General features: G+C 42.9%; 1 protein-coding gene across 1 annotated transcript in view; it reads right to left on the reverse strand.

The window, feature by feature from the left end:
- LOC111228205 (partitioning defective 3 homolog) overlaps window positions 1-13705 on the reverse strand; it is a 368887-nt gene that overhangs the window by 150267 nt on the left and 204915 nt on the right. The window contains exons 11-12 of the mRNA XM_022754021.1: window positions 13047-13186; window positions 12400-12528 (exon numbers count right to left, since the gene is read on the reverse strand). Of these exons, the coding sequence (XP_022609742.1) occupies window positions 12400-12528; window positions 13047-13186 (269 nt within the window). The remainder of the gene's footprint in view (window positions 1-12399; window positions 12529-13046; window positions 13187-13705) is intronic.

The raw sequence follows: 13705 nt of genomic DNA on the forward strand, positions 1-13705 counted from the left end.
ATATTCCGCAGATAAGAGCCGACGACTGTCCGATCACAAGCCCGCTCAACAGGAAGCTGGAGTGCTGTGCTGCAATACTGTGATTGGCCAGATAGTACATGTACATGTGTAGTTATTGCCATGGCAGCCAAATCCACATGAACAATACTGGCGGTCAGAGCAATCAACCCCAGAAACCAACAGCAAGACCTCTTTAAATAGGCTCACATCAATACACACACACACACACACACACACACACACACACACACACACACACACACACAACCAGATGGATGGCAGCCAGGTGTGTGCCCTTCACAGCTGCTCGGATAAAGAGTGAAGCCGAGGAAAGAGAGGAAAGCTAAAGCATAAGGTGTTTTTTTTTTTCTTTCCGGGAGGCTGAGGAGTTATTAGGATGCAGTGGTGCGTTCAGGTGGAGGCTCTTTTCAACATCCTCTGACTGAGCCCCTATTCTCCAGACGGCCATCCTATCTGCCCACCTTTTTTCTTTCTCTCTGCTTTTCTTCCTCTTTCAAAATGGCAGTACACCTGTCTGTACAACTTGCCAACTGGGCTTTGTCCCTGAATGGACCATTAGTAAATTCACACCGCTGGAATTCATTTAATCGCTCCGCGTTTCAACAACTCCGCGTATTGCAGAAATCACTGGCTCTTGTCGGGAAGTGACCCTTTGCTTTCCCCTCACACAGATGAATGAAGCAGATACGGGACAGAAAACTATTTGTTATGAAGTGAAGGGGTAAACATAATGCATCAACGAAGTTTAACTTCCCGTTCTTCTCTGGAATGTGGAAAGACATTTTGTCAGAATTTATATCTGTATAATCTAGAGGCTTTAACAGCAGCTATACTGGAGCAACCTTAACTCAACTCATGAGTTGTCATCAGTTGGTTTCCAATGCAGGCCCCCTAGCAACGCAGCACAAACGTACTATTTCCACTCTGAAAAGAACACTCATAGATGAATAGCTTTGTGTGTCACTGGCAGGGTCAAACTTTCTCTTTAATGAAGATGTTTCATCAAAATAAAACAAATAAATACTGGCTATGAGTTCTGTCCCTGGAGAGGCTTTTAGCCCAGCAGTTGAAGATAGTAATACATTGGATGAAAAAATTACTTTGGATGGTCTGTCTCTGTCTGTGTGTGAGTATGTGTGTGTATGTATGTGTGTGTGTGTGTGTGTGTGTGTGTGTGTGTGTGTGTGTGTGTGTGTGTGTGTGTGTGTGTGTTCGTGCGCGCGTGCTCTCGTCCAAAATGATGACAGACTAACCACCCACTCAGAGCTGTGTTCCGGGAATAGCGGGCCGAGGCAGAGAATGAGAGAGCAGTGTAACATTTTCATCAGACAGGAACAAGCTCCGCTAGCCAAGAATGAGTTTGTCAGGCTGCTTGACAGGCCTTGTTGCTCCGATTCAGCTCAGGCAGAGCTGGATTCAACAACTTCTGTATGGGAGAAAAAAGAAAGTCAAGTCATTGTTCCAAGCTCAGCCCCGTGTATGCACCTGGGACAGAGAGTGCAGAAGTACTGACAGCAGATGAACTGATGTAAAAACGCTGAAAAGGTTGCATGCTTAAATCAACTTCAACAAGACTAGGTCGAAACCTTGGATAGTGTCGGCTGGTTTCACCCTCTCTCCTACTCTCTGTGCTCACATATACAGTGTTTTAATACAGTCAAATTTCCAGTAAAGCTCTTGTCATTGACATGTTCTTCTGTTTCTGTTGTCGCGCAACGAAACAAGTAGGAAAAAGAGACTGAAATGTGGCCCATTAAGACTACATGTTAACCAGCAGCCATTTCTTCCAAGCTGCTGCTCTACGGCTGTAACGCAATCTGCGTAGAGAGGTGCGTCTATGGAGGGAAAGCCCGACCTTGCACTCGCGGGGCAACACTGGCGACTCTCTTCCATGGAAAGTAGCTAACGTTGGTCCAGAAATGTACAAGATTTTTTCTCTAGGTGCTTTTTTGAAGAAAAAAAAGTCACCAAATGTGTCTGAAAAGTTGGATAACGACACAGGCGCTAAGTTGAGCTAGACCAACTCTGACACTCAGCCGACCGACCACTGGTGTAACCTTATCACTCAGTCAGTCAGTCAGTCAGTCAATCAGTCAGCCACATTTTTATAAGGCTGGCCCTGATGTTGTGGTCAAGCTAAAAGGTACCAGGGAAAAAAAAAGTTTTAACATACATACAGTATGTATTGATAACTGTAACACTGTATGTTTCTTTAACATGTTTTCTCAAATCAAATTTGTTTTTCTGATACGGTCACTGGCAGGAAACCGTTCACTAACATGGACTGACAAATCCAGATGGACAACATTTTCTCCAGAGAAGGTACTCTCACTAACGATGGCTAAATGTCTAACACCTCCACCACTACTGTCTGCTGAAGCCACGAACAGACCACACCTGACCCAGGTGGGTTTGCATACATACACAGCACATTCAATGTTTCTACAGCATCATCAAATATAATATGGAGGAGACTGAGCCGTCGTCCATCTTGAAAATCTATTACAGCTTTAAGGCAACAGAAGACTTGTGCTTGTTACTTGTGACTTGTGTTAGACTGTGCTTTGTGATTGGGCTATCATTGTCCAATCAGATTCAGCAGTTTTCTCTGCTTCTGTGATTGTACACAAAGCACTTTTATCACAGTGTCTTTGTGTGACCTCACCATTCATACGGTTTGTTCACAGATTTTATTCAGTCTCTTTTTTTTATTAATACAAATCTTATCTCCACATACACAAACCTGAATTCCTCCAGCAGATTCATTTTACAGGTTTACAAAGGTTTGGATTTTCTACAAAGTTTAGAATTATTTGTGAAAATCACTTTACATGCTCAGAAACGTTTTAAAGAGAAACTAATAATAACAATTCCCTTTTTTTTTATGTCCATGCTGTTTTCATAGCGATCTAGCAACCTCCATGAGTGCCACCATGTTTAGTTGTGTTTACATTGTGCAAATCATCCAGAAGATACTGTATCCCTCGGATGATTTGGCCCTGATGTAATAAATATACTTTTTAATCCTTCAGTTTTTGCATAATTTGCATGTAGCTGTTCACATACTTGTGTAGACGTGCAGCGTTAAAAGTGTGTTATTGTGCTGCAGCATGACGACCAGCGACCAAAGAAAAAAATGTGTGCGCACTGCATCACATGTTTTATGTTTTGTAAAGTCACAACACAATCCATGAATGGCTGCAAATATTCAGTGTTGCCTGGTGAATAAAAGGTGCAGCGCTGTGTTCAGGTGCTGATCATTAAGGTCAAACTTATTATTAAACCACTTTTAAGTGGAGTGCCTGTAAGAAGCCTATGTCGTCTCCTTTCTGCTCTCTCTGACTCAGCCATGCAGTCACACTCCATTATACGATTAAGTCCTTTATTAATTAACACTGTGATGGGGTAGCTCCCATTCATTACAGTCTATTGTCTGGGCAGGGGAGGGCGATAGAGGCGGCATTTCAGCAGAGACACAAGCAGGTGAACAGAAGAGGGCAGAGGAAAAAACTCATCGCTCTAGCAAGAGTCTCGCCTGCTTAATAGGCCTTTCTGTTTTGTTTCTACCTCGCTTAACTCGTCACGTGCTAACAAGGAAGGTGTGCTGGATGTGTGTGCAAGTGTGCGTCACAGAAACAGAGCAACAGAAAAAGCCTGAGTGAGATACAAGAGAGAAAAAAAAGAGAGAGAGAGAGACAGAGAAAGAGAGAAAGTGCAAATGAATCACAATTACTTCTATTCACACATAACTCTGAGTTCTCCGCACATCACTGCCTAAAACAATTAACACTGCTGGAAACTTCTTTCCACACTTGGCCCAATTTGGTGACATTAAAGGTCATTGGAAATGAATTTAAAAAGGCTAAAAGAAATCAGCCAAGGATGTAATTGCAAAAGGGGTGCACGCGTGATAAGTATTGTAACACAAATTTCTTTTGGCTGTGTTTCTTCGCACAACATTTTCTGACAAAGAGGCAGAATATTAAATACCTCTAAGCCTAAAAAACAAATCCAGGCTTTTTCAGGTACAATGAAGGGTTGAGAGGCAAGCTGTTACACAGAACTGAAGGGCATGAAGAGCACAGTAGCACATTTAAGTGAACTAACAACACATGTTCTTCACCAGGCAATCCAGCAGATTTTTGACTCCGCTGACAAAGTGGGACTGTTGTCCTTTGGGGATGTTGTAATGAGAAAGCTCATTTGGCTCATTAGGGAAACCAATTCTGTTTCTGCGAGGGCATCCGAGGCCAGAGCTATGGACATCACTGCAAATGCATCAGTGACGTCGCTGAGTGGATCTCACTGTGAGCAAGCAAAAGCGCATAAAGGGTTGCTACTAGATGTTCAGACATATCTAATTAAAGAGAGCGTAAGAAAAATAGAAGGTGGCTTTGTAAGTGTGGGTTTGGCAACTGAGAATGTTCACAACAGCGTTTTCAGCGGAACCAAAGTACAGATGCACATCATGAAGCAGATGCCTCTCATTTCAAGCTAATGGTGGATAAAAAGCGCTTTCTATGTCCAACTGCACATACACACTTCAACCCATTATGTGTTCTGGAAACAGACGCTGAATCCCCTTTGGGAGAGTAACTGTGTTGCCATAAGTGGCCTTTAACTACCTTGTTTATCGGCATAGCACAACGCCGCGGCGCACCCTCCCGTTCTCTGCAGTGACAGCAAGCGTAATTATGGGAACAGCTGCTGAAAAGCGCTCGACGAAAACAGGTGGCGTTGACGAGACGCGCTCGGAAATCGTTAACCGGGCTGGCATTGTCTTCAACCGCGCTTGGCAGCATTAGCTTTAATTATGACGGAGCATGTTTCTGAACTCTGCACTTTGATCGGAAAATCTTTCTATCGGAGCCAGATTAATAACGCAGGGAGAACTCGTCGGCTCTCTTGAAATAAATAATAAGGTGTCAGTGATAAACAAGAGAAAACAAGAGAAGAAAAGATGAGTGAAAAGGAGGAGGAACGTGCAGGATGAGTGTTTTCCTACTAAAAAGGGAGTAAGAGCAAAGGATGAATTTTATGAAGCTTTCAGCAGACAATTTAGACAAAGTGTCCCTTGCAAGAGGATGCTTTTTAGAGATGGGGAAGAGACTTTTTGTGCCATCGTAACACATTGCAGCCCTTACCCAACAGATCACCGTGCCCTATCATTTCAGGCATTTTTAGGCAGAAAGTGGAAGAGAAAGTGACCTTTAAGATGCATCCGCTGCAGCCAAACTGTTCTGAAGAACTGTGTAAAGTCACAGATGCTGTCACTGATTGCAGGTTGCCAAACTGCAGCTCTACAAAACTCCTTCCAAAGGCCTTTAGAGCAATTCCTGTAATTTGACTTCACCTGAGCTCCAACTGTATTTTCAGCTAAAATTTACCAAGCAGGGGTCAGCTATATCTGGACATTTGTTATAGTGGAGCAATTTGCTGATTACACCCAATTTGATTCTATCAGCTGCTCTGTTTTTAAGTTATATCCCAGAGTACAACTGGGAATTCATTAATGAAGAAGTGTGAATTCTGGCAAAAAGGTTACAGCACCTCAAATTATCAGCTCCACCAGTAAGACATGACTCATCTCATCGAGTTCTTTGCCAAGTTTTACTAAGGTAAAATATCTGTCTCAGTCACCTGCTGTTATATAAATAAACTTCGAAAAAGACAGACCAGAAAGATTCTGTCTGTAGCACTTTATTAGCGAAAAGTTGCATTACATTACATCATCTTTAGTGAGGCGAAAGAGCATTACTCTAAGAGACATCTAATTATATTAACACCAAAGATGTCTTTTTTTGGCAGGGCTGTAGATACCGCATATGTGATAGCACTGTTTATCACCACTTCAATGTAATACCCCAAAAGGTTTATCTGCGCTGTTAAAGCACTGAAGAGGCTACTGCTTTGTGTGGAGACGATACAACTCATCCAATTTAATTCCTCACATTGTTTTCAGAGTTTTTATAATAATAGCAAAGAGTTCACTCTCTGATCTTAGATGACCTCTGCTAAAAGCAAGTACCAACATGACTTGTTGAATAGAGCTTAATATGCAAGTATTCTAAAGTTTATTTATTTATTTATTTTTGTGACATTCAACAGAAGCTTTTCAGACAAAAAAAAAAAAAACAGAAACTGTATCCATAAAGATTCATCCATCCTCAGGCATTCTTGGTTTTATTATCTCGATAGCTTGGATTCTGTTTTTCCAAATTCTATTTTAAGTTTTCAACAAGCGGCAACCTCGGGGTCTGAAAAGTGAAGCCAACACCCAAGTGCCAAAAACTGCAGTTCCACGAATTGGCAAGTTGAGGCTGGCTCCAAAAGCGAGTCAATCCCCATAGACTCCCATGTTAAAATGCCCAACTTTGCAGCAGAAATGTTACAGCAACATGTTTGCAGCCTGGTACAAAAAAAACAGTTTTGGTCTCTATAGCTAATTTCCTCCTTCACGACAACTGTGCGACATAACATACTCGCACTTACTTACATAACTCATCTGTTAAAATTTTATTAACCCATTTATACCGGATGCTGCGCAGCGCAACATTGCCCCTCCCGCCGGTTGCTGCGTAGCACAGCATTGTTGATTCCTTGTCATTTTAATGATATATTTATACATATTTTACATATTTATATGCTGCATGCGTCATGAAAATGACGAGGAATCAACAATGCTGCGCTGCGCATAAATGGGTTAAGGCTTAAGGTGATGCACAACTGAAGGAATGACCACTTTGACTCTCGGCTCCACACACACTCCACCTCTTTGCCCATTTTTGGACTAGCCGGGAGTTAGGTGGAGTCAGGCCCTGCCAAGATGGCGGAGGCAGAGCAACCCACTCTGAGCTTCAAAACCGCTGTCAAGAAAGAGCATTGGTGATATCACAGAGGCTCTGTCCATCTATATTTACAGTCTATGGTTTTAACTAAACTGTCACTGGCCAAGCTGAACTCTATGTTGAGGAGTAAATGACAGAACGAGGAGGAGTGAACTTGGCTCTAACTCAAGAGATCTGTGTATCATTTAGTTGCCTCCAAAGACAGGGGATCGTGTTTTGTTTGCCGTGTATCAATTCATTTCTCCCTCTACCGACTCGGTAAATGGATCTCAGGAGCAAGAAAATCAATACAGCCTCATAAGTCTGCTCTTGTCTCACAACTTTAATACGGGCAAATCATAAATGGTAACCTCACTGTAGTGCGGGCGCCACAACAAAAGCCAGCTGTGTAACTCTGTTAGAGGAGCGATTAAGAAAAAAGGAACAGAGATATCATCTGCTGTGAATAATTGTGCAAAGCAACGCAACACTGACGATGATTGCCCTGACTTGGAAGAGGAAAACAATGGAGAGCTTGTTCAGATACCTGAACCATTTCAGGGAACCGAGTGCTTTTATTTCTACTGTATATAACTATTTCAGGAACTTATATAAATAGCATCATTTCAGCTAAAACAAATCTTAAAATGGAGTATGTCTGAATGCCTCAATTACAGCACAGTGGTAAAAACATGGCAGGGAGGATTTTAAACTAGGCCACCGGGGTTGGCACTTATGAAACAGGCCATTAGTCTGCTGTAATTGTCAGCAATACTGTCACGCATTTGTCTATGGCGTCCTCGGCATTTGCACGAGCCATAAATTTGGCTGTCGCATCAATCAGAGGCCGGAATTAATTGCGCAATTAAGATTCTCATTGCTTGGCAGATATAGCTACTAATGGATCAGTGACAAGTGTGATATGATCATAAAGAGGGGATTTTAATGTACTGTTTGATTGCTCTTATGTGGTCGGCAGTGTTACAACAGAGGCTTCACGAGCCCATTTGTTCTCCACAGTCCATAGTCCCATTGGACGTAAGAAAAATACTGCTCATGTAGGGTCACAGAATGATGTAAGGGGAAGTGTGGACAACGGTATAATGGCACCTGAGCATATGTGACTAGTCAAGCCCATATTGTGTGTCAGGTTTTACGTGACATGGTTTAGCAATTGTGGTGTTATTTTAAAATATGTTTACTGTGTGTATGCGTGTGTGTGTGTGTGTGTGTGTGTGTGTGTGTCCGTAAGACAAGGAGTTGAGATCACATCAGTCATGCTGACACAGCAGCAATGCTTACAGGCTAATTCACTTACACTGTAGCAAGGGGTTTAGAAAGAATTAAAATGATTTGTCATCAGTGGGGACATGGGGGCAGGCCTGCGCTGTATTTCATCCCAACTAATTGTTTATGTAATAACAAACTGGTAGCCACAGATTATATTTCCCTGCCTTTGTTTTGCTGCGTCTGCTCTAAATGGCACCACAACAGGGGACTTCATGCGGAGCTGCATCGGGGGTGTAGACGGACATCTTTTTTGACTGCTGCCGTTTCTTGTTGTAAAGTGAGGTGTGACATTTGACTTGGTTATTACAGCAATAAAAGGCGGAGCTGAGAACACAACAATCCACAAAGCTGGGCGATGTGGACTAAAGGAACAGCTTTGCTCGCAGCTGTAAGCGCAAACAGCGGTGCACGCTGGGAAATAAATACCTACAATATGTAACATCCACTGGCTGTGCGTGGGAGATGTGCAGTATGTGTGTGTGTTTAAATGTACCTCTGCTGTTTCTATGTTTGTGTGTGTGTGTGTGTGTGTGTGTGTGTGTGTGTGTGTGTGTTGTTCTATTGTAATACTTTACTGTGGTCAGCATAATTGCATCTGAATAATGACAAGAGATGAGGGGAGAGAATGGTTTGTAATAGATGGGAGAGTTTCGACAGAATCGCGCCTTTTTATCTGAATACTACGTCCACCCACCTCCAATCTATCCGTATTTTTATTATCAGAACTTTTGGATTGTAGCTATATTTTTTTTTTCTTCTATTGCCACCTCATGCTCACCCATCTTTCTGAACTCACACCTTCATCTCATCCCGTTAGATGCAATTGCACCCCTCTTTCTTAACTTACTTTCCCCTTTACTGAAGCTCACTACAAAGGTGTGACCAAGAGATCATGCATGAAGCTGTTATCTATAGATAACACAAAGCACTGAATTACTATATAGCTTCATGTATATCCAGGGTTTTCAGCAAGTTATGTTACTTACTCCTATATACTCTTAACCTGTAGGGAGCAGCGGCCCTTCTGACTTCTCCTCAGTCTGTCGTAATCCTGCCTCGCGATCACTGATCCGACATCCCAGAGCCGTCAGAGTGAAGGAACAGCACCTTACTTGACAAGTGATTTTGTTCACATAGCCATTGATCAGAACCTCCTGCTGCGTCTTCAGGGTTCAAGTTAAAGCTTTTTGAGAAATCTCTGTCTGTATGTCCTGAGTTGTTTTAATGAATACGTCTTATAACCCTGAAGGTCACAGGTTACAGCCAATAGAACCAAACATGTACAGCAAAACAGAAAACCAAGACTTGCACAGTTTCCTCCACTTGGTATATTATAGGATATTATTATGTGGAGAGAGGTTTTCAAAAGCAGGTTTAGTAGCGAGGACGAGTTCAGAGTTTGGTGCAGGTTAGGGCTGCACTTCTTCTCTGATACAACATATTACTGATATCCCTGTGAGTGCAGAGGGAGCAGTAACCACACAGACAAAGACAGGGGGAGATCGCAGAGGCAACGCCCCACTCTGCTCTATTGCCATTTAACCTTTTCTCTTCCCAGTGAGCACATATTTATCGAAAGCTATCGAGAGCTACAGCTATTGCTCCTGAAAGCATGTCAAAATACACCCCTACCGTGGTAATTAAAGACGGAACGCAAACATGCTGGGAGGGTAAATTAATTCCTCTGGGGGCGCGTGCAGAACGCCTGGCACACAATAAAACATCTAAACAAAAGGAGATGTGGAGGGATTTTCAGAGCTGACATTAAACATCAGCAGGCAAATGTCAACTAGACAAAAAAAACCAGCTCCTTTCTATTTTCATCAATACAGCTGGATCTCTCTGCCAGTGTGTGTGCGCGCGCGCCTGTCTGAGTGTGTGCATGTGTGAAGGCAATATTTCTTTGACAGATGCCTGCAGTTCTCTGGCACGTCACTCACGCCGCAATTTAAAACGTCATCGCATTATCATTGAGGGAGTTACATGAATGACAGCACGCAAACGCTCGTCCATACATGTGTGTTTATGTGTGTGCAACACATGCGCGCACCCACACACCCACACCCACACACACACACTCACCCATCCGGAGTGTGGGGACAGAGGAGGCAATTACCAACCATGCTTTTCCACCATGCTTTATTTGCAATAACTGTCACCGGCAGAGCCTTGGCCTCCTTATCTGATTTTTATGAACATACTTGTAGGGATTATTGAGATTTGTGAAAGCACTGCTATGAAATGTGAAAGCGAGAGAGAGAGAAAAAAGAAACAGTGAAGGAGAGCAAACTGCTAAATGGCGGGGAAAGTGATGAAATATTAACTAACTGTCTCTCACAGCGTGTAGAAGGTGGTGAAGAGAAAACAAACAAAAACAGAGAGAAAGAGATTATTAGACACTGTTTCCATGATGGACTTTTTCTAATCGCGTCATGCCTGAGGAGCTGAGAGAGTGTAGCCATCAAACTCTCACACCAACACCACTCACGAGTCGACAGGCCGGGGGCAGCCATGCATTTTTTAACACTCCTCACAGCATCATTCAACTGCTGTCAAGGCTGCTGAGGAGAGGCATGAATCAGTTTGTTGGATCCCCACCAGTTAGCATTTGAGCGCTGGATGGAGTAGTTAAAGAGCATTTCGAGTAACCTGAAGGTCACACACGTGATGCCAGAAGCAGCCGATGACATCACGTACAGTCACAGGAAGATAACACACTTTTAACGACAGGTTCTTCAACTTAAAGCTGGGACTTTTGGGGACTTTTTAAAACAAATAGGAATGCAATATGTGTCCCATTTGTTGCTTTATGAATGGGAAAATTTAAGTAAAGATGTAGACCGATTGAAACGTAGCTAACTTTAGGGGGTGGTGCATTTCTAATTGTAAAAACAGCACATTAGCAGAGTAAAATGTGTCTCAGAGGACTATTTTTCTGCAGGTTGAACAGCTCCTATGGCGGGGTTAACAACCCAGGTGCCAGGCTGAGTATTATGGGTAGGAGGTGAGGTTGGCATCAGGGGCCTCTGGTCTGCCAAGGAGCAGTGACGCCCATAGCCCGCTGTCAGAGCCGCTGAGCGCAGGCTGGACGAGGGCAGTAGCCTCACCATCTGTTACACGACAGCCAAAGTCACCCTGTATGTAGGCTGTGTGTCTGTGAGCGGGAGTGTGTGCTTGGGGAATGTGTCCATGTCAGTGTCCAGAGTGCATGTGTGCGACTGTGGGTGTGTGTGAATATGTCCAAAGCTAAAAATGGTGTCTGCTCAGTCACGTCATTTGAGGGTGTCTGTGCATGCATATGTGTGTGTGCATGTCTGCTTGTGCACATCATTAGCTCTTGTTTGTGCAAGTCTGTGTGTTTTCGATGTGCATGTGTGAGCACGTGCAGAACACAGTTGCACAGAGAGTGCGATTATGCCTATAGCTGTATTTGTGTTTCTCTGTGCACATCCCATGCAGTCACTGGTTGGTTCTGTGCCGACACCGGCCCATCCTTACACTTTAAGAGCCACATGTGTTCATATGATTCTCAACTCTCATTCTGTTCAAATACTTGATGCACATGGACCTCAAAGCCACTGTTGCAACACTAAAAAAACTTCAATATCAACATGAAATTTCAAAATTATATCACTTATAATTCACAATCATGTTGATTTATAAGACTAGAATTACACAGAAGATACAAGAATTTAAAACCGTCTGTGCAGAAAGTTGATGGACGGAGGGAGCAGTTAAAGTCACATCAGTGCAGCCACCATGACGAATATTCCAGCTGTACAGTGATGTTACACATCAAGTGACCTTCACCAGATTCCTAAAGTGAGTTCATTGCTTTTGGTGGTCTCTACTTGCTTGTATGTTCTTCTGCTCTTTATGAACACTTTGGTTATGTGATTTGTTTTTTTGGAAGTAAGCGGAAAAGGAGGTGAAGATGTTGGTGCCACGACGCAGAGTCAGCGCGACCGCAAACCTTCAAATTTCTAGAGGCACGCGCTGGGTCAGCAGACCGACCACAGTTGCATAATTATGGAGATTCACAGGCATGCACAGGTGCTTGTGGAGCCTGCGCCAAGAAGCATGTAGCCAGCTTAATAAGGTATAATTCTCCTCTACTATCAAATAACTCATTTATAAAGAAATGTGGAAATACCAAGGTCCTGGAATATATTGTTAAAGAGAGAGAGAGAGGTATTTGTTTCCTAGTGGGAAAGCAGTGAAAACACAAGGTTATATAGTGATTTGCTGAGCAGGAACTGACCACTTCTCTGGGCAGCAGGGAGTCCTCCTGGCGAGTCACCAACAGGTTCACAGTCCCACCCATGGGTGTGGCTCGTAGCAGGGCCACCACCTCTTCCTGGGTCTTACCATTAAGGTCAACTCCACTAACCTACACACACACACACACACACACACACATGCAGTCAGAAATATACAGATAAGCACATACATACAGGCCATGATGAATACACACACAGATACACACACACTCAGAGGCAAAACTGAAATCAAAGACATCTCTGACTTTAACGAGGAGGAATCTCTGGCCTCCACATAACCTTTATGCAGATTACCGTCCTAGCCAGTTGGAGCTGGAATTAAACATGGGTTATTTCCCCCTAAAGTGAGCACTGGCTGATTTTCATGTCAGTCTGATTGAAGTATAATCAAAATATTGTTCCATCTAACCACTTTCCCCTGCAATTCAAAACTGGAGCTGGGTTGTTATAGCCATAGGGAACACAGTGTGTTTGACTCATTTCAACAAAAGCTCCATAAGATTGGATTTTGGAACAAAGCCACATTAGAAAAAAAGATGAATTAGTCTCTCAAATAAAATACAAATCTAAAAAAAAACACACTCGCCAAACACTAATGGTTAGAGGCTGTTTAATACTGCCACCCCACCTCCAGCAGCCGATCTCCTGCTTTCAGTCGGCCATCTTGGATGGCGGCCCCTCGTGGAAGGATGTTTTTGACATAAATGGGAGCACTGCCACCGATGGGGACGTCTCTAGATGTGATGCTGAAGCCAAGACCCTCTGGACCTAGGGAAAAAAAAGAACAAGATTTATAGTTAGAAATGAGATGTGATATTTTACTAAACACCACAACGTAGTCAAACAGTCAACATGTGTCTTGCTCAAGGACACTTTGTTAGGTCAGTTTACCAGAAGAAGTGCTTGAACCTGGGCAGTAAAATTGAAAGTGATATTAGTGATTTACAGCCTTGTGAAGAGGGGGAGAATAATAAAGTTTGGTGAAGTGTTACAGCAGCTTCATGAGTTCAGAAATGTCAAGAACGCAAGATTTTTTTTTCTCCAGGTAAATATAGTCATTCATTTTCTTGCTTTCATTTCAAAAAGTCTTGCCACTAACAGACAACAACCAACAAGGGCAACACAAAAATGTGGCTATGACAGTGATGTCGCTGAATTTTATAAATATTTATTACTTATCATTATTGCTAATAAAAGTCAGAGGGGAGCTTGAAAACTGTACCAAACCATCATATTGGTTTCACTGTGACTCTAAGAAACAGACTAGACTCATGTCTGAAAGATCCT

This window comes from Seriola dumerili, unplaced genomic scaffold (genome assembly GCF_002260705.1).
Source record: "Seriola dumerili isolate Sdu_G_001 unplaced genomic scaffold, Sdu_1.0 BDQW01000216.1, whole genome shotgun sequence".
Taxonomy (NCBI): Eukaryota; Metazoa; Chordata; class Actinopteri; order Carangiformes; family Carangidae; genus Seriola; species Seriola dumerili.